The 27,963-nt window shown below is 39.1% G+C and overlaps 1 protein-coding gene across 1 annotated transcript; it reads left to right on the top strand.

Moving 5' to 3' along the window:
* The first annotated feature begins 1,858 nt into the window (after positions 1–1,858).
* On the top strand, positions 1,859–26,578 carry LOC110202769 (uncharacterized). The gene is given in 6 exon segments (XM_078149294.1): positions 1,859–1,949; positions 2,653–2,741; positions 20,576–20,702; positions 21,451–21,546; positions 23,669–24,511; positions 24,514–26,578. Coding segments are annotated over 5 exon segments (2,133 nt in total). The 5' UTR covers positions 1,859–1,949; positions 2,653–2,708; the 3' UTR covers positions 25,548–26,578.
* The last annotated feature ends 1,385 nt before the right edge of the window (positions 26,579–27,963 follow it).

Genomic DNA, 27,963 nt, shown 5'->3' with positions numbered 1-27,963 from the left:
ACACCCCACAATTTTTAGAAAAACATTTTCTCTGATCTAGGGAAAGAATAAAGAAATAAATATATGTTTATCACTTAATAGGTAAGTAAACTCTTGTATTTTATAATTTCTACTTGAGTGATATTGATGCATCAGAAAAGGATGTTAGAATTGAGAAGACATTTTTAATTATTCCTCCCTCCCATCTTGTTAAAAACCAAAAATCCATGGTAAAATTATGAGGTTGTGATATAAAACATATTTAATATAATACATTTTGTAAATCTGAGTACCTTTTAATTTGCCTGAGGCTATTTTCTCCTCAAAGAATAGCTATTATCAAATGCTATAATCTTACCTCTCTGATTTTCAAAGTAACAATACCTCAGAAAAGCAAGAGAAGATGGATACACCCCCTCCCTTCTTTCGGAATTCTTCTTTCCCTCATTGTAGATGTGGTGGGTTATATTTGTGGAATGTGACTTACACTGTCTGAGTCAATAAAGGTGTTAATTAGATTTCTTGAACCGCTTTCTCTTTTTATTCCTTGTTATAAGGAATGCTTCTTTGTATAGGGAAGGGGAAAATAGATATTTGTGCAGTAAAAAGCAATGTAAAAACAAACATATCAATAATATTTGAAAATACAACCTAGAATTTTGTGTGATAATAAAAGCACTCACTGAGCCTATGAGAAGAGTTAGATGGCACAGTCCACAGAGTGGAGTCAGCAGGACTAAGTTCAAATTTGGCCTTAAAACTTTCTTAGCTCTGTGACTCAGGGTAAGTCATTTAACCTTGTTTAAAGCTCAGTTTCCTCACCTCTAAATTGAGCCAGAGAAGGCAATGGCAAACCACTCCAGCACCTTTCCCAAGAAAACCCCAAATGGGGTCAGGAAGAATTGAACAGGACTGAACAGCACAGCACCTACAATTTCCTGATCCTGTTCTCTGCTGCTTTTTGAAAAATTGGACATTCCCGTTTCTCCTGTTGTTCCTCTCCCATTATTCATGATCTTGCAGTATCACAGTCACAGGCTCGGCAACCACATCTGTCAGTTCTGTCAGGAGTAAGGGAGAAAGGAGGGGCAGCCACGTGGTGCAGTGGGCCAGTGACATCCCAGGGCGAGGACTTGACTTCTCAGTGAATTGGCTTTAAGCGAGGCAGAGCCGTGCAAAGGCACCAGCCGCACTCTCACCTCCACATTCACCAGAGTCCAGTGGCAAGACATAGGTCAGGCCAGCTGGTGATGGCTCCTGATGCAGTGGGAGACCTTGGCCTTTCCCGGGTCTCAGTTCATCTGAGGTAACACCCATTCAGTAATTAAAGGCTAGGCTAGTAACTGAGGCAAAAGATGGACTAGTTTGTCTTCACAAGAGTCAGTCTGGGACGGAAAGACCCTCATTGCCTCACAGAGTTCTGGGTATGGTGTAAGGAAGACTTGAGTTCAAATCCAAGTTCAGTCACTTGCTAGCTGTGTGACCCTGGACAAGTCACTTCACCCTAGTTTCCACATCTACAAAATGGGGGCTATAACAGCCCCTGCTTCCCAGGGTTGGTGTGAGGACCAGGTGAGAGAGTCATTGTACAGTACTTAGCAGTGCCTGGAAGACAGTAAGCTCCGCGTAAAAGTCAGCTCTTAGTTTTATTTAGTCCATCTACCAAAGGATTGGCATTCATGAGGTAAGGGGAGGAGCAGAGGGGTCGGGTTTCCCGGCAGGAACGGCGGGGTAGGCAGGGAGGCAGGACTGCATTCCAGACCGGGGGAGGGGCCCGGCCCCAGGCATGCGCAGAGGGCTCCTCAGCCTCCAGACTACGATTCCCAGAAGGCCGTGCTCGCCTCGGGGGCATTTTCGAAAGAGAGAGGGCCGTCCCCTCACGTCACTTCCGCCACTCCTCTTTCAGCCTCTTTCTTGGTTATTTGTGGCTCTCTTCTTCCCTTCTCTGTCCTGAGCTGAAGTGTGACAGGGTGAGCGGGGGCCGAGAGCGGGGCAGGCCCAGGCGGAGTCGGTGCGGTGGTGCGGCGGGGTCGGGGCATCGGGGCACCGGGGGCTGGCTGGGGAGCACCCGGAGAATGGGAGGAGCTTCCGGCAGAGGAGGAAGAAAGCCCCCGAGGGCCTCTCAGGGGTCTGGGGGCGGCCCGTGCGGGGTGGGGGGGAGGGCGGGGGTTGGAGGCCGAGCAGACGGAGGCGAAGCCTGGGGGCGGGTTCTAATCATCCTTCAGTCACGCCCACATCCCGAGTTCCAAGTCGGGGCCTGCCCCTCCAGGCCTCAGGCCTTGCCCAGGGCCCAGAGTCCCAGGGAACGTGCCCCCGGTATGTATCTGTCTGGTCCTCGCTGCGGCCTTCCCTTGGCCTCATCTCCTCCTCCCAGCATCCTCCTGGGTAGCCCCTGCTCGGGGAAGCCTTCCCTGATGCTGCCGGGGACCCGTGCCCTCCTCCTGCTAAAACAGTCACCTGTCTGTTCTCCAGTTTGTTTCTAAAGAGATGCTGGCCCCAAGACAGGCCGCCCCCCCTCCCAGAGGAATGACCGCTTCCTTCTGGCCCCCTCCCCCCCAGCCCCTGTCCCCCCCTCCCTGATCTACCCGCGGTGGAGAAGTGGGAATGTCTGGTCTGAGCAGGGTAGACCCCCGGCGTGACCCCTCACTCTCCTGCTTCTCCTTTCCTCCCCAGCTCTACCTTCTGTGGCCTCTGCTGTGCCCCAGGAGGACACCCTGGAGGAAGAGGGAATGGCTCCTGCCCTGACAGCCAGGCCAGGAAAGGTAAGTGCCACTTGCTGCTTTCCTCAAATAGCATCTCAGGCCAGAGACCTTGGGATAGGTGTCTTTGTGCTGTGCTGTAACACTAGGAATTGTGGGCATCAGAGAATCATGTATTTATAGCTAAAATATACCACAGACACCAGTTTATCTTTTCCCTACACGAAAAAACCCCTAATTACATTTACTTTTTGTTTTGTTTTAATTTTGTGTTCTAAATTCTTTAGCTCCTTCCAATTCTTCCCCCACCCATTGAGAAGGCAAACAACATTAGGAGACCCATTATGCCCGGGAAGGAATGCAGAACAGTTCCATATTAACCCTGGTCCAAAAAAAAAGAAAGTGAAAAAAAATCTGCTTCAATCTTCACTCAAAGTTCATCAATTCTCTCTTCATTTTTTATAATTAGTCCTTTGGAATTTTCATGGATCATTGTATTCATCAGAGTAGCTGAGTCTTTCACAGTTGATCATTACTGCTACTGCGCCCAATTTTTTAGGTCTTCTCACTTTTCATATTTATTCATTTTATTTTTAATTTATGGAATAAAACAAGCATTTTCATAACATAATAAAAAGATAATTGCATATGAAACTTGCTATTCCTTTTGTTAACCTGAAATTTGGTTAAAGAGTCAACAAGCTAGGTGATAAGTAAATTCATATTGTTTATTCCCTTAAGTTAGCGACATGTACGGGGAGCCGGAGCTTTAACTCTGACTGACTTAAGCAATTTGAAATAGACAATTTATATTCTTAGAGCAATCCTGACTCAAGATGTCTGTCACTCAAAAAACAAAAATATAGCCTGTATATGTTTTTAACATATAGCATGAGAAAGGAAGTTTCTTAGTTGAATGGGTTGTAAATACAATAAGACAAGAGAAGTGACAATGTGTCAGTTGAAATAATAGTCCCAGGATATCTGTGTTTCCCCTACATAACATATGTACATAGGATACCAAGATAAGAAAAGTCCCACTATTCAAGGCTGTATCTGGTCCCAGGCATCCTGTCCTTAGTGATGACAAACAGGAAGAATGCTAGTCAGTTTCATCTGATCTTATAGTTGCTGACACAGGAAGGAGCATTTTGGATTCATTCAGAGAGCAAAGTAATGCGTGTCTGCTAGGCCAGGATGCTTCTTCTGGTTGATTAGTTCAGGCTTTAGCCCTTATTGTGGTTCAAATGACCTTAAATGATTATCACTTCCTCCTGTCACATGTAGACCAAGAAAGGTATGGGAAAAACCTTCCTCTTCCTCAGGGGGTGGGAAGAGATGTCCACTTGGAGCAGGTGTCTTCAGATGATCCTGGAGTCCCCATCTAGAAGTTGGCAGCTGTGGGAGTAGTCAGATAGACCTGATAGGGCTCTTAGAAGACATATGAGTTGATGATTGAGAGAAAACAGCATGACAGAAGTCCCTAGTTAAAGGCATATAGAGATGGTTCAGTTTCCCAGCCGTACAGGGCTACATTCAAACAATACAACAAAGTTTTTCTCATAATTCACAAAATTGCATTAAGTCAGGTACAGATTAAACTACTTAGAGGGACAATAGGTTTTATTCTTAGGCAGTTCAGAAACGGAGTTCTGCTTCTCTGGTTTTGATGTAGAAATTCCCAGATAATTATGACTTATTATAAATTAGTACCGTCACTTAAATTTGGTTCTCTGGATTGATTGATTGATTTATTATTGTTTTTATTGGTGAGGCAGTTGGGGTTAAGTGACTTGCCCAGAGTCACACAGCTAGGAACTGTTATGTGTCTGAGGCCAGATTTGAACTCAGGTCCTCGTGACTCCAGGGCCGGTGCTCTATCCACTATGCCACCTAGCTGCCCCAGGTTCTCCATTTTTGAAGCTTCTGTTCTTACCAAAATCCTGTAACTTGTATAGGAATCTGTTAAAATGTGAAAGTTCAACCATAAAATGAGCTCTTCTGCCTTTTAAAATTATCAGACAGATACCTTAATAAAGGAAAAATAATTTCACTTTCTTTTACCATTATCATGTGCAATTTTTGTGTAAAAATCCAAATTTGAGATCATATTACCAAAATATGCTTAAAGCTTGGATTTCCATGATAGATACATTTTGGAAGCCGATCATATACATCTGTTTATAATTCTTAGAGGAATCAGACTAATGCTGTTGCCTTTCTCAAAAATTACTGTCCTATTTAATTAAATATCCATCACATTACATGTTTGTCGTTACTTTTTCTAATCATTGCCTCCTTAGGAGGATGTTATCCCTGTATTATTATTATTATTTGGCTGTGAATGTAAGTTAAAATTATAAGCTATTCATACTTGGATCGTATTATGGTAGCTCAGAGATGTTCCAGTGTCCATCTTTATTTAATAAGTTTAGTACTGTACTTACAGAACTTCTTGATTATAGAAATTTGCTATAAGAGAAAAAGAGGTACAATGTCATATGTCACATCAAAAGGAAAGAACTTTCTTATCTCTGTTTGATTCCAGGCATGAGTCGTATCTGATAGCCAGTCATGTAGTCACTTGATGTTAAAAGCAGGGCTCAGGATTAATCAGGTGGGGAATTTTTCTTTTCAGAAAGGAAATAGCACAATTGGGAAATAGAGTCAGGAAGATCCTACCTAGCCTGTGTCCAAGGTCGTCTTCAAAACTCTTCCCAGGCACAGACATCCGCCTTTAGCGGTTCTCAGCCTGCAGCACCTGCTGTTCTGTTATTGGCTTCATGACAACTCAGACAATTATCCTGGTAATCAAAGCTCAAAACAATAATAAATTTCTGTCCCATAAAGTCACATGTCCTAGATAATAAGAATTTGATCTCACATTGGTAACAGTAAGAGACTGATCACAGACAAATACTGCTGCTCTCATCATTCCGTTACACAATGGGAACATCTTGACGTGAGTCTTGAGCAGTTTGCATAAATCTCTGCACATGTTCTAATTCCAGATTAAAAATAATATCAGATTTCCCATTAAGATAACACAAAAGTTACTACTCATAAGTTACTACTGTCCACTAACAACTGTCTGTACTGGAATCCTATTTCTTAAATAAAACAAAGAGGTTCCTGACTTTAACCTCACGAGTTGATGGATTTGTGCCCTCGTTCCACCAGCTTGTTTACTCTTCTCTCATTATACTCACTCTGGAAGAATAAGACATGCCTCAGGATTTGAATCTTATATACACTAATTTAACTCTTGCTTAGGCCATGGAATAACTACAGATTCAGATCAAAACAGCAAGAACTCTTCTGCTTTACAACTAATTACATTAATTTAGCAATAAATTATCTTGCAAATGAAAATTTAGTGGGCCTTCAAAAAAAATCAAAATAAGAGATTGTTTTTTCCAAAACATTTCTTCTTAAAGTATTTCCCTTCTTTAAAAACAGTTTAAAATTTATCCTGATGTTAAGAAAAATAATCATGGAGCAGCTAGGTGGCATGGATAGAGCACTGGCCCTGAAGTCAGGAGGACCTGAGTTCAAATGTGGTCTCAGACACGTAACACTCCCAAGTTGTGTGACTCTAGGCAGGTCACTTAACCCCATTGCCTAGCAAAAAAAAAAAAAGAATAATCATTAAACTTCTATAGATGAAAATTAGTTGGAAACTTTTAAAATGATAGATATCTCTCTTTTCCACCTTTAAGCAAAAATAAACCTTTAAAATTGGAATTCATTAAAACTAAGTTGATATTAAAAAAAACAACTAAGTTGGTATAAATATCCTTAAGTAACATAAATAAATTCCCAAAGCATTATAACAAACTAAATTCCTACTTATTACAGAATTCCTAGATATCACAAAGTTCACTAGTCAAAAAGGTGTTTGTAATGGAGAAAAAATTCATTTTTTATAAACCAAGAAAAACATACTCAATTAAATTAGCCTTATTACAATAACAAATATTATCAAGCCTTTAAAAATTTACTCAGTATTTTTCTCTTTGTCTTTAAATATATCTCTAGAAATTAGGTAAAAGTGTTACCTAATTCTGGAATCTTACATTGATAGTGAATGTGGTAGTCCATAAATCTCCAAATTAACATATATAAATATATCCTTAGATGAAGCAGGCTTGAAAATCACACCCCTGTTTTTTTTCCAAGGATTTTTATTTACTCAGGAATTTCACAACACAGAAAACTTTGGCACAGAGGTGATAACAATTTTAGGTGAAACTTCCTTTTACATATAGACAAAACTTGGAAGTTTATTCTAACCCATTCATCCTCCCCTATTTGGGAGGGGGGGAGGTAACAATTCTTCATCTAACGTCTGTAGATGAAAATTACTTTTTCAACAACATAGCTGATACAATTTGTTTAACAGATTACACCACATACAAAAATTTAGAAATATAACCATACCATAAGCAATCATCATGTATTTAAAACTTGAAACAGAACCAATTAATTACCATCAAGTGACCTTAATTTAGTTGGATGAGTAAATCAAATCTGGATTCATAATCACAAATGGTAATGTGTGCTACAGCTACCCAAAAATAACACTCAGAGATTTTCTAGGTATAAAGTGAAAGATTTATTATGTTCTTGTGAGAAGTGGGAGTCTGCTTAGTTAGCAGTCTGAGGGAAGGGAGGCAAGGCACAAAGGCCAGGACAAAGGTTATATAGCCCTAACACAGAGATATCCACCCACCACTGGCTTTGAATTCCCATTGGGCAGGAATTTCAGCCTTACAATCTAAAACGCGAAAATCTACCCCAGAAACAAGGAATCTCATTATACTTCTACCAATCCTAGCTATTTTATCCTTTTTAGTAATTAGCCATTACCTAATGCTGATATAACTAGGAACCTGAAACTTAGGCCTCTATTCAGGCTAGTGTAACCAACCTTGAGTTTGTAACAGTCTAAGAAATTGCTACACTCAGTCCATCTGAGAGATCTCACATTGTTTACCTTGTTTTACTCAGTTAAAAAAAACCAGAGTCTTGACAAAAGTTTGCAAAAGGAGAGATCTCTCCATTGACTTTCTCGAGAAAGTGCACCCCCCTGCTGCCTCAGCTGCCCTGAGAGTTTGAGTGCTCTTTGCTTAAGGCAAGACTACATAGACCCCAACGTAGAAGCCCACCCTAACCCCTTTCCATTGGCTCATTGACTGAGCCTCAGGTATACAGTCTATTCATGTAAAAAGTACCCCAGCAACAGAGAGAAAAAAGAGGTATAGAAATTACGTTAGCACGTTCCCCTTTTCAGGGCCTCACAGTTTCAGCAGTCTTTTACCCAAGGTCATACAACCAGCTAGAGGACGAGATAGACAGGATGCTCCCATGTCTCAGGAATTTCTGCTAACACTGTCCAAGAGTAGGAGAGGGAGAAGGCTAGGGGAGGGGGTCTTGCATTGTGAGGGGTCTTCACTTAGTGTTGGTAAAAATGTACCACTCAAAAGCAGCAATACCAGAACCATTAACAAGAACTAATGACCCTTTGAGGAGGCTTCATTTCTGAGAGATCATCTCTCACAGTAACATTTTAATTTCTAAGGCCCAATATACTTAGCACTTTAAAGGAAAAGATTATTGTCCATAAATTCACACTCTTTTCTAATTGAGGTCCTGATATATGGGAGAATACCCAATTCCAAAACAGTGCATATTGATAAATTATTCACAACAAAATGTTTGCGCCACAGAACACACAGTTCAAACAGGTATTATTTTCACAATAGTAATAAACTTTGAAACAACTCATCAATTTAGATGAATGCACTTCCAAATCACTTTGCACAGAGAATCAGTCATCATTAATATGTTGAGACTAAAACTTTAAACCACCATATATTTTTATAATAGTCAAGATTTCAAATGAAAAATCCACCATAGTAAATATCAGTATTATTAATACCTGCTTGTAACCAAATATACCTCATTCAATATTAACAGTTTTCAAATTATCTCATTTTTATTACATCCTTTTAGAAGACCAATCCATATGCACCATTTCTACCTCACAATGGTCTCTCAAATTTTACAATCTAATAGAGTTTTAGAAATACAACATAATTTAGAAACATGGCAATAACACAAACAATAAACTTTAGATGACATCAATTGTATATTTCCTTTACCAACTAAAAGAGATCCCAAAAGGAAAGCTTGCAGGAATGTCATAGCTGAGTTTCAAAACTTGTAGGTTAAGGAGAAAGTATTGCAAGCAACAAGAAAAAAATAATTTCAATACTGTGGAAATCCAGTCAGGATTTCACAAGACCTTGCAGCTTCTACACTAAAAGAGAAAACAATGTATACATCTGGAGGGGTGTAGAAGTCTTCTGAACTTGTAGAGAGGTGAGAAAACTGGGGAATAGGATGGAGGAGGAACTTTTGGAAGGATGTATATAATAAGCTATAGGAGTGTGAGGGGAGAAGATAAGGTAACAGGGATTGGGTAGAAAGGCTGAGAAAAATAGTAAAAAAAAGATGGAGGGAAATTCAGAAGCAGTAATTATAACTTTGAATATGAATGAGATGATCACCTATAAAATGGAAATGAATAGCAGAATGTATTAAAAATCAGATTCCAATAATATGTTGTTTATAGGAAAGACATTTAAGAATGAGAGATACACATAATTAAAATGAAGGGTTGGTGTAGAATTTATTATGCTTCAGCTGATGTAAAAAAGGCGGTGGTAGCAATTATGATCTCAGACCAAGTTATGGCTAAAATAAATTTAATTAAAAGAGAGCAACAGGGTAAATACATTTTTTTAAAAATTTTAAACTTAAATGCAAAATAAGAAAAAAAAATTGCCATGTGCACAGAACAGAAGAGAGGGATGCAAAATGTGAAGCAATAAATTTCCATTTCAAGAAAGCCTATATAATAAATACTCACGTTGTGTTCAGAGCTGTACATTTTTTCTTTGCTTCCTTGTAGGTTTCTTTTGTTCTCTGCTGTGCACTTTCTCTTATTTTTTTTTCTTTGTGAGGCATTTGGGGTTAAGTGACTCACGCAGCTAGTAAGTATCATGTGTCTGAGGTCACATTTGAACTCAGGTCCTTCTGACTCTTGGGCCAGTGCTCTGTCCACTGCGCCATCTAGCTGCCCCTCTGCTGTGTACTTTTTACTTGTTCTTTTTTCCTCATTCTTCTCCACTTCCCTAAGAAGGCAACAATTAAGCGTGGATGTGTGTATGTGTGTGTTTGTACACACATATGTAGATGCATATATACCCAAACATTTATATATACATGTGCACATACTTAGATATCTAAAATCATACAGATATATACACATGTACATTCACATGTAACTATGTAAGGCCATTCTGTACTTGTTTTTTTCCCCTAATAAATTCTTCTCCTGATTTTTATTTTATGTTTGTGTGTATTTCTTATTTCCTATCCCTACTAACTCCTCTGCTTCTATATGCTCTCTTGCCCTCCTATTACTTAACCTATCCCCCCCTTCAAGGATCCTTACCTTATCCTCCGCCCCACTTCTCCCTGCTAAAAATCCCTCCCCCTTCCTTATCACATTGGCCTCTCATTTCTTTCTGAATTTAGAAGACTTTTATACCCTTCTAGATTTTTATGTATTGTTCCCTCTTTAACCCATTCCTGACGAGAGGTGGGTGCCAGAACTACCTGTCCTTCTCCACCATCTGTCAGTTTTTCTTGCGCCTCATTTGTTAAAGATAACTCCTCTTTTTTAGTTTTTCCTGTATGGTTTTGTATTTTAGAATCACATTATACTCGGCTCTAACCCAATCTTTATTTAGAATTACTCAATTACTAATACCAATCTTAGACATACAGTTTACATTTCCACGTATAAAAAGTAAACCATCTGTCCTGATTGAGTCCCTTGTAATTTTTCTTTGATGTTTTACCTCATATTTCTCTTGGATTTTGTAAGTCAAAATTTCTTTTCAGTTCAAGTCTTTGCAAAAAAATCCTGAAAGTCTGGCAATTCATTGAGTGTCTTTTTGTTGTTGCTGCTGTTCAGGATTTTGCTTAACTTTCCTCAGTGTGATGTTTTCAGCTGCAACCTCAGTTCTTTTGCTCTTTGATACATAATGTCTCAAGATCTGCAGTCTTAATTTACCCACTGCTAGGTCTTGTGTGATTCTAATTGTGGCTCCATCATATTTGAATTTTTTTCTTGTTGCTTGTAATATTGTCTCCTTGAGCTCGGGTTTTTGGAATGTGGCTGTGATACTCCTTAGGTTTTCCTCATAGGATCTCTTTCAGGTGGTGATCATTGGTGGATTTTTTTCTATTTCTACTCTCCCCTCTTGTTCTAACACTTGAAAGTGGACAGTTTTCTTTAATTATTTCTTGTATTATTGTATCAGTAGTCTTTTTTGGATTGTAGCTTTGAGGTAGTCCAGTTATTCTTATGTTTTCTCTTGATCTGTTCTCCAGATTGGTTGTTTTTCTTATGAGATGTTTCACATTCTCTTCTATTTTTTCATTCTTTATATATTTTGTTATGTCATTTTTTTGGTCTCATAACTTCACTGGCTTTCCCTTGCCAATTCTAATTTTCAAGATTCATTTTCTTCCTTAAGATTCTGGATCTCCTTTTGCAGTTGGTTAACTTTCTTTTCATAATCTTCTTTTTCTTGGATTCATATTTTTTTAAAAAAAAATTTTCCTCAATCTCATTTGATTTTTAAAGTCTTAAAAGTTCTTCTATGAATTCTTTTTGGACGGGTCACCATTTAATGTTGCTCTTATTTTGCTACAGTTTCCACCCTTGGAAATGAACCTCGATCTTCTCTATTCCCATAGTAACTTTATGTGGTTGGGTTCTTTCACTTTTGCCTACTTATTTAAAAAAAATCAGCTTGTTATTGTAATTACTTGTCTTCCAAGGTTATGGGGGGAATTGCCTCTGGCCTCAAGTCCTCTTTCAGATCTCTCCTCTGGCCTAGAACCAAACCCCAAAACTCTGCCCTCCTGTAAGTACCCACAGCCACTGTCTTCCCTGCCCAACTACTTCTGCATTCACCGGGTGTGTGCTGGTTCCTTCCTCCCCAGGATGTCTCAACAGCACAGTTGGGCCTGGCATCTCTTGTCAGCAGAGGTTCCTTCAATCTTTCCTGGCATAGACGCCCTACTCCCCACACTCTGTGAGAGGTGAAAATTCCTGTGGCTGGGGTTGAAGCCACCTCCCCACCCTACTGGGCCTGGGGCTTACTGCTTACTGTTACAGCGGAGCTATCTTGGAGAATAGCTGGAGGTATTTACACTTCACAGGGGCCAAACTTTGTGTCCTGGGGTTTTTTCTTCTGATTTTTTCCACTTGTCCCAGGAGGACCACTGTTCTGCCCCAGGTCCTGTTTGTTTTTGCCACTGAGGTGCTAGTTTATCTTGTTTTTGGGGGACAGCTGGAGACCTTGGAATTTTCTGACCCACAATCCTGTGGTAAATGAATACATTTTGATGAAAGATACCATAGACGATGAAACAGACTTGTCTTCATGGGTTTTTATGAATGCATCCCCCTCATCTTTTCTCAGTGCACAACAGTATTCCATCATAATCATATACCACATCTCATTCAGCCATTCCCCAGCTGTTGGGCATCCTCTCAATTTCTGATTCTTTTTGTAAAAAAATCTATTGTAAATAATTATTTTTTTCAAGAGGATTCATGATGAAATATGCTACCCAGCTTCTGACATTGATGTGATTGATTTTTAGGATGCAGATTGTCATTGTTCAGTCCTGTCCAACTCTTTGTGACCCCATCCACTGTAGCACGCCAGGCCCTCATATCCTCCATTGTCTCTCAAAGTCTGTCCAAGTTCATAGTCATTATTTCTGTAATGTTCTCTATGCATCTCTTTGTCCTTTTCCTTTTGCCTTTGTGAACCATTTGGAACTCTCCTGAGAAAGGCCTAAAACCAGGATTGACCAATCGGAAGAAGGACATTTTTGGCCCACTCTGAGCTTAACCCATCATAATGCCTTGTGTGCTCTGGCATAACAGACGTGCTTTGCTTTGCTCTCTGAGTGCACCCAGAATGCCTGTTCTATGTCAACCACTATAAGGCTGGATGAAGCTAATCAGGAGCCTTCTTGTGTTTGTTGCCGTCCAGGGCAAGAGGCCTTGAACTGGACACTATCTTGAATAATAGAACTTTTTTTCTTAGTATTTTATGGACACATATTATGCTATAGTATACTCTCTCTTTCTCTCTTCCTATAGATAGATATATATCCGTATATAGTCATGTTAATGATAAAAGAAGCACAGACATCCTGCATCTATAATTTCAACTGACAATTTGACATTTCTCTTACCTTGTTGTGTTTACAGTCTCTCTTATTAAGAAATTCCTTTCTCGTATTGTGTTAACACATATGGAGACTGTAATTTTGGTTGACACAGGCATCCTGAGTTGGGTTTGCTCTAAGCATATAAAGGTTCTCCTTCAGCTTGTTTACCTCTGAGTTCAGAATTATTTTCTGACTGCATGCATACATGATTCTCTGGCTTAATGAGAATAAATAAGCACGCTGTAGTACATGTATAGCCTGATTCTGTTTGTTCCTTGGCCAGCCTTTGGTAAGGGGGATCTCCATTCTATTTGTCCTTTGGACAAACTGGTTAAGTGGAGGACCCCATTCTGTTTTTCTTGGGACAAATCTTTGGTTAAGGGGGAAACTGGTTCTGTTTGTTTCTTTGGATCAAACCTTTGGTAAATAATTGACACCTTCAGTGTTTCCAAACAGCAGGGTCTTTTTCAGTGTCTTATTATGTGGCCAGAGTATTTAAGCTTCAGCTTCAGTATTTGATCTTCCAATGAATAATCTGAATTAATTAAAGTGTTGACAGATTTGACCTCTTTGCTTTCCAAGGGACTGTCAAAGGTATTCTCCATCACCACAGTTCGAAAGCATCCATTCTGTGGCACTCAGATTTCCTTATATTTTGGACATGGCCAATGTGGGAATTTGTTTTGCTTGCCTATTAATAGTTATTACAAGGATTTTGCTTATCTTTTTTTTTTTTCCTAATGTGGTGGAGGAAGTGGGAGTGCTAGAAAATAGATTTAAGAGTGAAGGGTGCCCTTCCTTCCTTAGACTGGAGGAGGAAGGATGAGAATTCCTTTTCAATGGGCATTTCTCTCTCCTGGTACCCTGATATGTCCTGCTTTTTGTCAAATATATAATAACGATTTAAGACTGAAGTTCTTGATTCATATCTGCTTTTCGGGTAAGTGCTGTGTTGAAATGAATTGAACTACAGAATAAGAAGCAGCAAAGTATAAAGAAAAGAAGACCAGGCTGTATGTCAGAGATTCAGCTGTAATTTTCTTTTTAGCTTTTAGTATTTTATTTTACTACAGTTGTATGTAAATACAATTTTTAACATTTGTTTTTTAAAACTTTGAGTTCCAAATTCTCCCCCCTCTTCTCTCTCCCCACTTCCTCCCCATTGAGAAGGCAAGAGATTCAATATAAGTTATACATGTGTAGTCATACAAACCATATCTATAATAGTCATGTTGTGAAAGAAAACATAAACAAAAAACTCAAGAAAAATAAAGTTAAAAAAAGTATGCTTCAATCTGTATTCAGACACCATCAATTCTTTCTCTGGGGATGGATGGCATTTTTCATCATGAGTTGTTCAGAGTTGTCTTGGATCATTATATGCAGCTATAATTTTTAATAGCTGACTTAAAGCATAACTAATCATGAGAATAAAATGATTTAAATTATCATTAATTGAGAATGAATAAAAAAGATATAGAACAGTATAAAAAAGAGTAATGGAGAGACAACAAAGCCCTGAAAGAAATTATTGTGGTGATAAATGTTACAGAAAGATTTTTAAAACCTAGCTTGGAGGCAAACGAGATATGAGAAAAGTGAAGACCATGTTTCAGGGTTGATGGCGTGAGGGTGATGACAAGGGTTACCTCTGAGAAAGCCAATCAACCCAGATCTTCCTTGGCTTTTGTTTTCTCATTGAAGAATGCTGAACTTGGAACTAGGAATGAGAGCCCCAGAAGATGTCAACAGGAAGTGGGTAATGGAAGTAAAAGGAGACAGACAGGATCCAGCTGTTCTGATCGGAGTGTATAATGTGCTTCATCGATTAGCCACTATCATGTTTCCCTAAAAGGTCTTGGAGAATGGGACGAGGTACCCCGGACCAGAAAAGGGGATATTTACCAAGTTTCTAAAAAGAAAGGGTAGATTCTGCAAAGCCTAGGCTAGTGACTTTGAATTTGAGCACATTCCTAGAATACATGAGTAAATGAGTGGTAGGAGAGCCATTAGAAAGGTTTCTTTTATTTTTTTTTTTCCAGCCAGAGACAAGGTTTGTTAGAACATCCATCATATTGGGCAGACTTTTAAGGAGTCTGAACATTAGTAAGCTATTGGCTAGATTTTAAGAATCTGAGCACTGGCTAGATTATAAGAATCTAAGCCTCTTAATGGAGACAAGATGGACCTTATATACAGAAAGACTGTGGGAGGGATCTAGGAGTGGATCTGAATGGGAGTGGCCAGTAAGCTAGGGTAAACCAAACTCCTGGGACCTGGACAGTGGAGCCTAGCTAGGATTAAGTCTGGGAAATGGCCAGGGGCTATGGGGAGGTAAGACAATGGAGGGGAGATTGGTGTAGCCACAATGAACAGCCAGTTGATGGGATTATAGACTCAGGCTAGGCCAGAGATTTGTCCATGTCCAGGGTTTTTCCTTTCTGGGGTTTAGATCCCATCCTCATCATTCCCCTCTCAAACAAATGGGACCCAAATTCTTTTGGAGTAAGGGGTGAAGTTATCGGCTTCTGAAACTGCTTCCTGGGGTGGGTGGAGGGGTGAGAAATTTGGAACTCAAAAACTTGTGGAAGTGAATATTGAAAACTAAAAATAAATAAATTTATATTAAAAAAAATAATTAAAGATAATTAAAAGTGAGAGAGGGCACTAACTGGGTGGAGGGCAGGGCAGGAAAAAAAAAAAGAAACTGCTTCCTGCTGGCAAAGGGTGTGGAGCTGTCACTGCCTCGAGGGGGTCCCAAAGAGGATGTTCACTGTGTGGGAGTTTGGAGTCTGAATTAGAGATCAGAAGAGGTCTTTATACTTTCTCATGAGAAAGGGCACAGCCCTTGTCACTCAAGCAGCTGCAGCCAAGGAGTGGGCCTGCTGGCTGTGAGAAGCAAAGTTTTATAGCCCTAACGTGTGCCCCCTCCCCCCCACTCTCTTACGTCTTTTCCCCATTGGCTGGGTACTCAAGGCATACAATCTAAACACGGTAGCTAATACCCAATAGAAGCAAATATACCCATATTTGGGAGCTAGATGCATGCATGTGCCAGGAAGCGGGAGCGACCAGGAACTGCCTGTGCTAATGTGGATTTGAGAAAGGGGAAAGTCAATTCAGGGCTTTCTAGAAAAGTGAAACTTAGGCTTGAGGGAACTGCACTTTAGGCTGTCTCTCACAACTGGAACCGAGCACAGGCTGCATGCAGGGAATGATGTGGGGACATTGGCTGGTACTTGCTGTTTGCTGCCAGCTGTAGGTGAGTGGCCCATTGTCTGGAAGACACAAATCTGACAGAAAAATACTGCAGGGACTAGATTTAGGGCCCAACTTTGAGAGGATAAGACATCCTTAGCTCTGTTTGGATTCAGATAATTCAGTTTTCCAACCATGCAGTGTCAAATCCCCCTCATAGCGAGACTCAGCAGTAGCCAAGTGGGTAGCATTCCCTTTCAAAGGAACATAATGGGGAAACTGAGCCAGGAGGATCCCGTCTTAAACTGAGGCCTAAAATTGTCCTCTCAGCTTTTCCCAATGCTGACTTCCCACCAGTATCACCTTCTCTGAATAGCTTGTGGCATTTCTCTCAGATGGTGGATTATTGATTATCGATGGATTATGACCCATCGGACAACTCAAAATAAAATCCTGTATGCTTTTACCTCAAACGGCAAGTTTAACTAATCACAGCTTAGGAAAAGCTTTTCCAGGATTTACATCTCAAACTTAAATTTGTCCTGGTGTAAAAAGTCAATCATTAGAGATTTCTATACACTTGCAAATTCTCAGCAAGCCATACATAACCCAAACAAACTTTTTGGCTAGTTTTCACATTAAAACAATAACCAACGATAGTTCAATTACTTTAGTGGTAACCAAGTTATGAAAAGTTGCTTGATAGAACTGATACAGAAAGTTCACCAATTTGAAACTGGAAACAAACCCATTACCAATCAGGTGACTTCAGTTTTGTTAAATGCGCTTCCAAATTACTTTACACAGAGAATCAACATCTCATCATCAACAGTTAAAACTACAAATTTAAAAGAGCATCCTTACCCAAGTTCAGAGGCCAGCTTCATTACCTCGAGCGGGATGTGCTGAACCTGGGTGATGCTTCCAGGCAAAGGTTGCCCCAGGGCCCACGGCCATTGCCAGGGGTGGCCCACGCTGTAGCTGCTGCCCCTCCCCCCTCCTTCCTTTCCCGGGTGGGGGAGGACAGAATCAAGGGTGAGGGGTAAAGGGTAAAACTCTCTTTTCCTGTGAGAGAGGTTAACAGATACCATCTCTTGACTCAAGAGAAGGGAGTAACAAAGTTGTACAGCTGTTTCAAAACTCCTTAGTGATCAATCACAAAACCTGCAGAATCTGCCAAGATGTTTTTAGCTATTCTAACTTTCCCTGTAACCTCCATGAAGGAGGATTCAGACGTGCAGAGGGAAGGGAGTAAGTAAGCCTCAGAGAACCCAAAAGCAGCTGCAGTTTTCCCAATTCCCTAGCGCCGAGGGAATGAACAGACTTGAGCATATACTGCTGATAGGGAGTCCGTCCTTGTCCTCTGTACTGCAGAAGGTGTACCCAGGTCCATGGCCTTGAAATGACCCAGTGGACTGAAAGCCTGAGAGCATCAGGCTGAGTGCGAGACAGACTCATAACTGTCTGCCAGAAAAGCACCTACAATCCTTGGTGCTTGGAGAGCAACCCCAACTGCAGAGCAAGAAAGGAGGGCGGGGAGGATTACATACCTTCCAGTCTTGGCTAGAGAAGAACTTGGGGTTAGGCAGTTTCCCTGTACAGGCCACCAAAATGATGCGGTTCAGGGGCTTAGGGGTTCTGGGACCCCAAAATCACAACACGCAGGTCCTTCCTGAAAGAATTTGACCCAGCCTTCTTTCAGCTAAAGACAGGGTTTATTAGAACATCTGTCATATTGGGCAGACTCTTAAAGAATCTGAACATTAGTGAGCTATTGGCTAGATTATAAGAATCTGAGCAGTGGCTAGATTATAAGAATCTAAGCCCTTCTTTATTTTTTTTTATAAGGCTTTGTACTATTTCACCACAATCATTTCTGGAAAAAGACTTCTTTCCTTCACTCTCCAAATTTTATCCTTCTTTATGCCAAAATAATAGTTGTACAGAAATATCAGTGATACTGACTTTACCTGACAGTTCATAAAATGTTCTCCTCTAGTCATTCATCTTCACTGCTTTCAGAAGCAGTAACATTTTAAAAATTTTATATTTATGGAATAAAATGAACATTTCCATAACAAAATACAATAAAAATTTGATTGTACATAAAACTACAAATCTGTTACACACAACTTGCTGTTTCTTTTAAATATACAATAAAATTATCATGTAAATTTTTTTTGCTTTCTTCCCCCTTCCAGCCTAGAGATGGCTACCGTTAGACACAAATAGGCACACACACACACACACACAAATATATATATATATATATATATATATATATATATATATATATTCTATACATACTTGTGTTTATCAGTTCTTTCTCTGGATGCAGATAGTGTCTTTCTTCATATGTCCTTTGTAGTTAATTTGGGTATTTGTAATAGTCATAATAATTTACTCATTCTCTTCCAGGCCTAAATATATGAATTGGAAAGTTATAGCCCTTTAACACCCTTTTCAGCAGTAAAAAAAAGTTTTCACATACTATTACAGACAGGAGATTGTAGTCTCCCATGCTTGCCTTTGCTCTTAGGGTTCCAGGAGTATTGAACACAATCAAGGTCGTTTCAGAGCACCACATTTTAAGAAGCACAGTGATTGGATGAAAAAGGGAAGGGAAATGCCTTAATTGTGAAGAGGTCAGGCTGATTGGTCGAAGGGACTGGGCTTGGAAGCTTGGAAGAGAAGACTTAGGACTACAGTGATAGCTCTATCTTCAATTATTTCATTTTCATTGTTTATTTCAGCAAGTAGAAAAGGAATTAGCCATATTACTTGATCGAGCTCAGAGGGCAGAAGTAGGAGCCATGAGTACACATTGTTTAAAAAACAACAACACACACACATTTCAAATTGATGTCATTGGAACCATTTACAACAATAAGCATTTATTAAGCACCTACAAAGTGCCAGGCACTCTGCTAAGTGCAGAGAATACAAAAGATGGCCATAATAGCTCCTACCCTTAAGGAGCTTACAAACCAATCAGAAAGAAATTCTTTTCTAAAAATTTTTATTTTTTAATATTTTATTTATGGAAAAAAGCAAGCATTTCCAAAACATAGTATGATTTTAAAAAGATGATTGCATGTGAAATTGCAAATCTGTTATATACAACTTGCTTTTCCTTTTAAATATATAATAAAGTTATCATGTAAATTTCTTTTTTTTATTCCCTTCCATCTCCAATGCTAGAGATGGCTACAGTTTTACACACATATACACACATACCCATGTAAAATCATTCTATACATACTTCAATTTATCAGTTCTTTCTGGGAGAGGAATTGTTAAGCACCTGCTATATACCAGACACTGTGCTGGGAACAAGTGAATAAATGAAACAGTCCCTTGTGGCAAATCAAAATTGAAGTGACTGAGGAAACAAAGGTTCTATCTTTTGGGTATATCAGTTTATTAAGCAGTGCCTGGCAATTGCACAACAAACTGGAACCAGGCCCCTTCCTTAACTTAGGGTTGGACTCAATATAGGAGGAGACATACTTTTATACATTAAAAACAATCAAACAGGACCAATTAATTAAAAGCAAGTAATACAATATTAGGTAATCTGATTTCTAATTGGAGGAAAATGTTGGCGAGGGGAAGGCGACAGGTTCAGTTCCCTTAATTAAGAAAAACAGATGTCCCATTCCCCGCAAGTGTCTGTATACAATCAAAGGAACAGGAAACAATAACTAATTGTTCATTATGGGGCCAGTTTTCAGATAAGACATATAGGTTGCTTGAAATGTACAATTGTGAGAAAACTCCTTACGTCAGTCTTTTTCTATCTGACAGGGTTTCTGGTCAGCATAACTTCGGTCCTTAGTTAAGGGTCTCTAAACAGCAGGTAGAGGTGGTCTTATTTCCCAGTCATGGAGGGCTGGGTTCAAACAATGCAATAAGGTTTTCTCCCAGTTCCCACAATTGAATAAAATTTTTTTTCACAAGACAGAAGTTGGACTAGACCTATAACTGAACAGAAAAAGAACTGAACAATTCTTTACAACATGACTAATGTGAAAATACGTTTAATAGAATGTATATGTAGAGCCTGTATCACATTGCATGCCATTTTGGGGAGGGAACGGGAGAAAATTTACAACTCAAAAGCTTATGGAAGTGATTGTTGAAAACTAAAAATAAATTAATCTAATTGGGAAAAAAAAAGAAAAAGTACTGAGCTACCTCTAAAATTGAGTCACAAGATGGAGTCAGTGTGGTTGACTCAATTGCCTCAATGCTCAGTTGCCACTTGCTGTCTGAATGCCCTCAGTTTCCTTACCCTGCTGGCAAGCATTTTACATTTGAACTTCATAACAGTTAGAGCTGGGTAAGCATAAATGTTTTTGGTATTTCAGGAATCAGTGACATTCAAGGATGTAGCTGTGGAATTCACCCGAGAGGAGTGGGTACAATTGAACACATCTCAGAAAAAGTTGTACAGGGATGTGATGCTGGAGAACTATAGGAACTTGTTCTCTTTGGGTAAGAAAAGCTATCCCTTTGAGGTCTTAATATATACTGTGACAGCTTTTAAGATTTTTAACAATTATTCTTTGGCATACACAAGGAAACTATAATTGTAGCCAAGAGACAGATTACTTGTGCTACCTGTTTCCAGGAAAAAGGTCTTTGCTTAGTATGTCTGGAAATTGATTTCTTGATTTGTTCTTGATTTCTTGATTCTTTGAGAATATATCTTCCCCTCTCTGTTGCTTCAAATCCAAGATGTTCTTTTTAATCCCAATATAGGTTTCATCATACACAATGTTCCCACTGTCTAAGCAGAGAGTCACTCAAATGAACTGTTGTTTAAATCCTATTCAGTAGTCCATTCTACCATAATATAGAATATCCTTGGGTGGTCCTTTGTACTGTCCTTGAGGTCTTCCTATCATGTCTACTTGAGGGCTTGAACTGGCTTTGAATTCTTTTATTACATTTTGTAGATGCTTTTTTAAAAATGTAATTTCTCCTCCCCCTGCCACCTAAAAAAATAGATAAAAGAAAAAACCCTACTTCTCCCTCCAGCCAGCCCATTAAGGCTATCTTGGTTGGGGAAAAAAAATCTCAGACAAAATGAACTAACATAGTGCCCTTGATGGTATAAGATACATTCAGCACTCTTATTCCCCCACCTTTCTACTAAGGGTTGGAAGGAATGTTTCATCTATCTGTTCTGTGATGGAACTCCAAGATGACTACCTAGTATTTTTTCATTTTCAACAAACAGGATTTGCAGTTTCCAAACCAGATGTGATCTACCAGTTGGAAAGAAAGGAAGCGTCTTGGATGCCAGAGGCAGATATTCCAGAAGGCAGTTGTCCAGGTGACTTCATAAAAACCAAGCAGTTGGGTCGTTGCAAAATAGTGATCTGTTGGTCATTTTAGATCAAAGCTCTTGTAAAATGTTGAACAGAGGGGCCTATTAAAGCTTCTCGGACCTATTGAGAGGAGCTGAGACTTTAAAACTTCATTTTTTACATCAAGAAGTTACTTATTTTTAATATATCTCTTTACTGCACTCTACCTTTACTCTAAAAGAAAGTTTTTGCCTCTGTACAGGGCAGTTAAGATTATCTTATCGTAAGCAGGTATTCCCTGCCTCACTTGCATGAATTAATTCTTCCTTTTTAAAATTTAAAATATTAATATTTAATCATTATTTATTTGATTAATAATTTAATTAATTTTAAATATTACTAAATATTAAGTATTAAAAATTTAAGATTTTAAGTAATGTGCTCTTTTTGCTTCTCAGTTCTCTTCTGATATTTTCTTTTGTTTTGTTTTATGATTATGTTGCTTTGCTGCTGTTACCCTTAAAAATATTTAATACTAACCCAATTCCCCTTTTTTCAGTCTATCGTGTTATGTCATCTTGTTTTTCTTTAGGCTTTGAAATCACATTTGTAAAGGCAAAATAATATGTTCATATGACTTGTTTAGCCATCATCCCATCATTGGACCTATAGGTTTTCCTTAATTTGCAATTTCACAAAAAGCTATCCTGAAAATTTTAAAGAGAGTTCTTTGCTTTTGGTAATATTTTGAAGATTTAGACCTGGTAGTGGGACCATTGTGTCAAAGGGTATGAACAGTTTTATAGCTGTACTTGAAACTGCTATGTTACTTTTCAGAAAATGGCAGTAACGGTTTAATAAGTAGCTAATTCAATATAACTGCTGAAAGTTGTCATTTTGAAGAATGTTTCCTAATCTCATGGATATTTATTGATACTTGTCAGTTGTTTTCATTTTTACTTCTTTGATTACCAGAGTTTGAGTAATGTTTCAGGTCAATATTAATAATTTCTCTCATTGAAAATACTTTTAATCAATTCCTTAAAAAGTAGATATGTTGGATTTTTAGAGGATGTTTATGGCAACAATTGTCACGTTTTTCCCTCATATTTCTTGTTTATTGTGTTTACTTCATTTATCTGTTTCTTTTCCTTACTCTAAACTAAGCTTTCTGTTTTCTTTCTGTTCAGTCTTTTCCCTTCCTATTTCATCTCAGATGGTAAGAATTCATTTGCAAGTTCTCAAAGTCATCTTTTTTTTATGAATAGTCTTATTCCATTCAAATGTCAGCCACCTACAGTAAAGTAAGGCTTCATTCCTCTAGGTAATTTCATCCTCAGTCAATTCATTTACATATGTTACCTTTGAGTCTTCATACTTCCACACAAGATAAACTGATCCTTAGTGAAAGACTAGTGCGATTAGTCATCTCAGGTGAGAAGACAAGAGAATAGCTCTGTTGCAGTTTCATGGTATGTTGTGGCTGCACCATCTCAAAGAATTCAGACTCAGACCACCTCTAATCCAAGTATTGGCATTTATTGAGGATTGACGCCCTTAGAAGTAGGCTGGTTTCCAAGAGGAAGCAGGAACTTCAGAGAAAGTAAGATGGCTTTTTATAGGATAATGATGCAATTGCATGACAGAAATGATGAGTATTAAAAAGGCAGGAGGGATTTGTTAAGGGATTAGGTAATAGTGGGGGGTCCCTTCTATGCTATAGTGGTCAAACATCCTGGTTGTGCTGCCCTCTGATTGGCTAGCTTTGTGGTCCTGTCTGGTCAAGATGAATAGTTAGGTATCATGGGCCTGCCTTGGGCTAAATGGATGATGTGATTGTGGTTGAGTACAGAAACACACCTGTTCAGATATGTGAATTGGATCAGGAGGCAGTGGCTAACTAGGGCCAGTGACTATATTGAGTCTGGGGGCCTGTGGTGTGGTTAAAGCCAGATTAAGTGGTTAAATCAGGGTGTGTCTTTGTTCAGTGGGGCCCATAAGGAAGTTAGAATGTTGGGGCTGGGGCAGCTTTATTAGGATTCCATCATCTCTAAAACCTTTGAGCAACTAACTTTGTGAAAAACTTTGAGCAGCTTGGAAAAGGGGGAAAAAAGGTAGGGTTAATCAGCTCTTTATTCTTCCTTTCAGAGAGCAGAGAATTTACTGGAGATAAACCTCCTGAATGTAATGAATGTGGGAAGGCCTTCAGAAGCAAGAATCATCTTGCTGTGCATCAGAGAATTCATGCTGGAGAGAAACCTTATGAATGTAGTGAATGTGGGAAAGCCTTCAGGATTAAAAAACAACTTTCACTGCATCAGAGAATTCATACTGGAGAGAAACCTTATGAATGTAATGAATGTGGGAAAGCCTTCAGGATTAAAAAACAACTTTCACTGCATCAGAGAATTCATACTGGGGAGAAACCTTATAAATGCAGTGTATGTGGGAAGGCCTTCAGGATAAAAAAATACCTTTCACTGCATCAGAGAATTCATACTGGAGAGAAACCTTATAAATGCAGTGTATGTGGGAAAGCCTTCACTTGGAAGATATGTCTTATTTTACATCAGAGAATTCATACTGGAGAGAAACCTTATGCATGTAGTGAATGTGGAAAGGCCTTCAGGAACAAGAATCATCTTTCTGGGCATCAGAGAATTCATACTGGAGAGAAACCTTATGAATGTAGTGAATGTGGGAAGGCCTTCAGGATTAAGAAACAACTTTCACTGCATCAGAGGGTTCATACTGGAGAGAAACCTTATGAATGTAGTGTATGTGGGAAGGCCTTCAAGATTAAGGTAGAACTTAAAATGCATCAGAGAATTCACACTGGGGAGAAACCTTATAAATGTAATGTATGTGGAAAGGCCTTCAAGGTTAAGAAAGAACTTTCAGTACATCAGAGAATTCATACTGAGGAGAAACCTTATGAATGTAGCGTGTGTAGAAAGGCCTTCAGGATTAAGAAAGAACTTTCACTTCATCAGAGATTCATACTGGGGAAAAACCTTATAAGTGTAGTGAATGTGGGAAGGCCTTCAAGATTAAGAGCAAACTTTCAATGCATCAGAGAATTCATACTGGAGAGAAACCTTATAAATGTAGTGTATGTGGGAAAGCCTTCAGGCGTAAATCAGGACTTACTGTGCATCAGACAGTTCATACTGGAGAGAAACCTTATAAATGTAGTCAATGTGGGAATACCTTCAAGAGTAAGATAGGGTTTACTGGGCATCAGAGAATTCATACTGGGGAGAAACCTTATGAATGTGGTGATTGTGGGAAGGCCTTCAGGAATAAGTCAGGACTTACTGTGCATCAAACAGTTCATACTGGAGAGAAACCTTATGAATGTAAATGTGGGAAGGCCTTCAAGAGTAAGTCAGGGCTTACTGTGCATCAGACAATTCATAGTGGAGAGAAACCTTATGAATGTAGTGAATGTGGGAAGGCCTTCAATCTTAAGATAGAACTTTCAGTGCATCAGAGAATTCATACTGGAGAGAAACCTTATGAATGTGGTGAATGTGGAAAGGCCTTCATGTGGAAGGGAAATCTTACTCGACATGAGATGATTCATACTGGAGATAATCCTTATAAATGTAGTGAATGTGGCAAGGCCTTCAGGATTAAGATGAAACTTACAAAGCATCAGAGAATTCATATTGGGGAGAAACCTTATAAATGTAATATATGTAGAATGGCCTTCAGGATTAAGAGCAAACTTTTACTTCATCAGAGAATTCATACTGGGGAGAAACCTTTTAAATGTAGTGTATGTGGGAAAGCCTTCAGGCGTAAGTCAGAACTTACTGTGCATCAGACAGTTCATACTGGAGAGAAACCTTATGAATGTAGTCAATGTGGGAATGCCTTCAAGAGTAAGATAGGGTTTACTGGGCATCAGAGAATTCATACTGGGGAGAAACCTTATGAATGTGGTGATTGTGGGAAGGCCTTCAGGAATAAATCAGGGCTTACTGTACATCAAACAGTTCATACTGGAGAGAAACCTTATTAATGTAGTGAGTATGGAGAGACCTTGAGGAGGAAGTCACATCATACTGAGCATCAGAAACTTCATACTAGAGACTTCTTTATGAATGTAAGGAGGTGAGGGAAGGCTTTCCCCTGCAACTCAGATCTTAATTAACATTAAAAAATTCATACAGTAGGGGGCAGCTAGGTGGCGCAGTGGATAGAACACCAGCCCTGGATTCAGGAGGACCTGAGTTCAAATACAGCCTCAGACACATAACACATACTAGCTGTGTGACCCTGGGCAAGTAACTTAACCCCATTGCCCAGCCAAAAAACAAAACAAAACAAAAATTCATACAGTAGAGAAAGCTTATGAATGTGGTGAATATATGGAGGCCGTCAGGAGTAAGACACTACTTTCTCTGCACCAGAGAATTCATACTGGGAAGATACTTTATGAATATAAGGAGTGTGGGAAGGTTTACCCTTGCAAGTCAGAACTTATTTGGCATCAAAGAATTCATACTGGAGAGAAATTGTACGAATGTAGTGAATGGAAGGCCTTCAGGATTATGACACATCAGAATTCATGTTAGAGGCATTCTTTTTGAATGTAAGGAGTATGGGAAGGCTTTCCCCTACAACTCAGATCTTACTCAACATCAAAAAATTAATTATGAAGAGAAACCTTATGAATATAACAAATGTGGGAAGACTTTCAGAGTGAGGATACAATTTACTCAACAGCAAAGTATTCATTCAGGAGAGAAACATTAAGAGTGTAATGCATTTAAGAGGACCTTTAGTCTGAGGACACTAGTTTATTTCCATCAGAAAATTCATTCTCTTGAGATTCCTTATGAATATGAGGAGTAAGGGAAAGCCTTCCCCTGCAATTCAGATTTTATTAAACATCAAAAATACATGCTGGAAGAAAACCTTATGTATGTAGTGAATGTGGGAAGGCGTAATTCATACCTTATGAATATAATGTACAAGGAAAGGCCTTACACTTTAATGTATCTTTTACTCAATATCAGAGCATTCATACTGGAGAGAGACTTTATGAATGCAGTGAGTGCGGGAAGCCCTTTAGCCTGAGGACAGAACTTGCTCGGCATCAAAGAATTAATTCTGGAGGGAAACCTTTTGAGTTTGGGAAGCCCTTTAGACTAAGGACACTACTTTATGTCCATCAGATAATTCATACTAGAGTGATTCTTCGTGAATATAAGGCGTGTGGGAAGATTCCCCCAGCTGACTAGACTGTGATTCTGAGTCCCTGGATGTAGTTCAGAGAATCTTCAGGCTCTTTGGGAGAAGAAGATATCCCTCCCCTCTGCAGAGGCCTCTAAATGGGCAAAAATTTAGTGTTATCCTCCTATTTAGTGTTATCCAGGGTGGGAGAGGTTATGCTGGCTGAGCCAAGTGGTTACTTAGTGAATGGTGGTTAGTGTTAACTTTGATCCCTGGGCATATGGCATGCAAGATGCTTGGGGATGACATCTTGGCCATGAGATGATCCAGTGCCTAATCTGTGATGAATAATTGTTGACAGAGCTTGAGGAATATGTCATAATCTGAGCTGTGTTCCTGATGTTGCTGGTGCTGCTTCTGCTCTTATTCATTTGGGTAGCCACTGTGGACTATAAAGACTTGGAATCACCCTATTTAAAACAAAGCATCCCAATGGCCTATGACAGATGTTGATGCAAGGCGATTTCTGCCTAGTGTTCTGAATGTCAAAGGGAAGAAGTTCATTGAAATGCAGGTAAACAGCAGGATTAACTATAACCTTATGGTAGCCAAATGTCTTGTCATCCAGTTAGTGACACACGTGAAAAAATGAATAAGATTTTCCCATTTTGATTAAATATTATAAATAGGGTTTTCAATAAGGAAATCAAAGCTATCAATAATAATGAACACATGCTCTAAATCACTATTGGTTAGAGAAGTATAGATGAAAACAACTTTGAGGTAATAACCTCACACTATCTCAGATTGGCCAACATGACAGAAAAGGAAAATGACAGATTCTGGAAGGGATGTGGAAAAATAGGGATGCTAATGCACAATTCAGAACTGGTCCAACCATTCTGGAGGACAATTTGGAACTGTGCCCAGAGGGCTATAAAGCTGCTCATGCTCTTTGATACACCAATATCACTGCTAGGTCTGTAGTCTGGACAGATAAAAGAAAAAGGCAGAAGACCTCTGTGGACAAAAAGGTCTTTTTATGGAGGCAAAGAATTGGAATTTGAGGGGATGTGCATCAATTGCTGAATGGCTGAAGAAGTGGTTGCATATGATTATGATGGAATATGATTGTGCTCTAAGAAATGAGGGGGATGATTTTGGCAAAACCTGAGAAGACCTATATGAATAGATGCAGAGGTAAGCAAGCAGAACTAGGAGGGCCTTGTATATAGTAACAGCATTGTTTTAATGATGAT

Source organism: Phascolarctos cinereus, unplaced genomic scaffold (assembly GCF_003287225.1).
Source record: "Phascolarctos cinereus isolate Bilbo 61053 unplaced genomic scaffold, phaCin_HiC Scaffold_2;HRSCAF=192, whole genome shotgun sequence".
Classification (NCBI taxonomy): domain Eukaryota; kingdom Metazoa; phylum Chordata; class Mammalia; order Diprotodontia; family Phascolarctidae; genus Phascolarctos; species Phascolarctos cinereus.
This window is presented reverse-complemented; position numbering and strand designations above follow the sequence as displayed.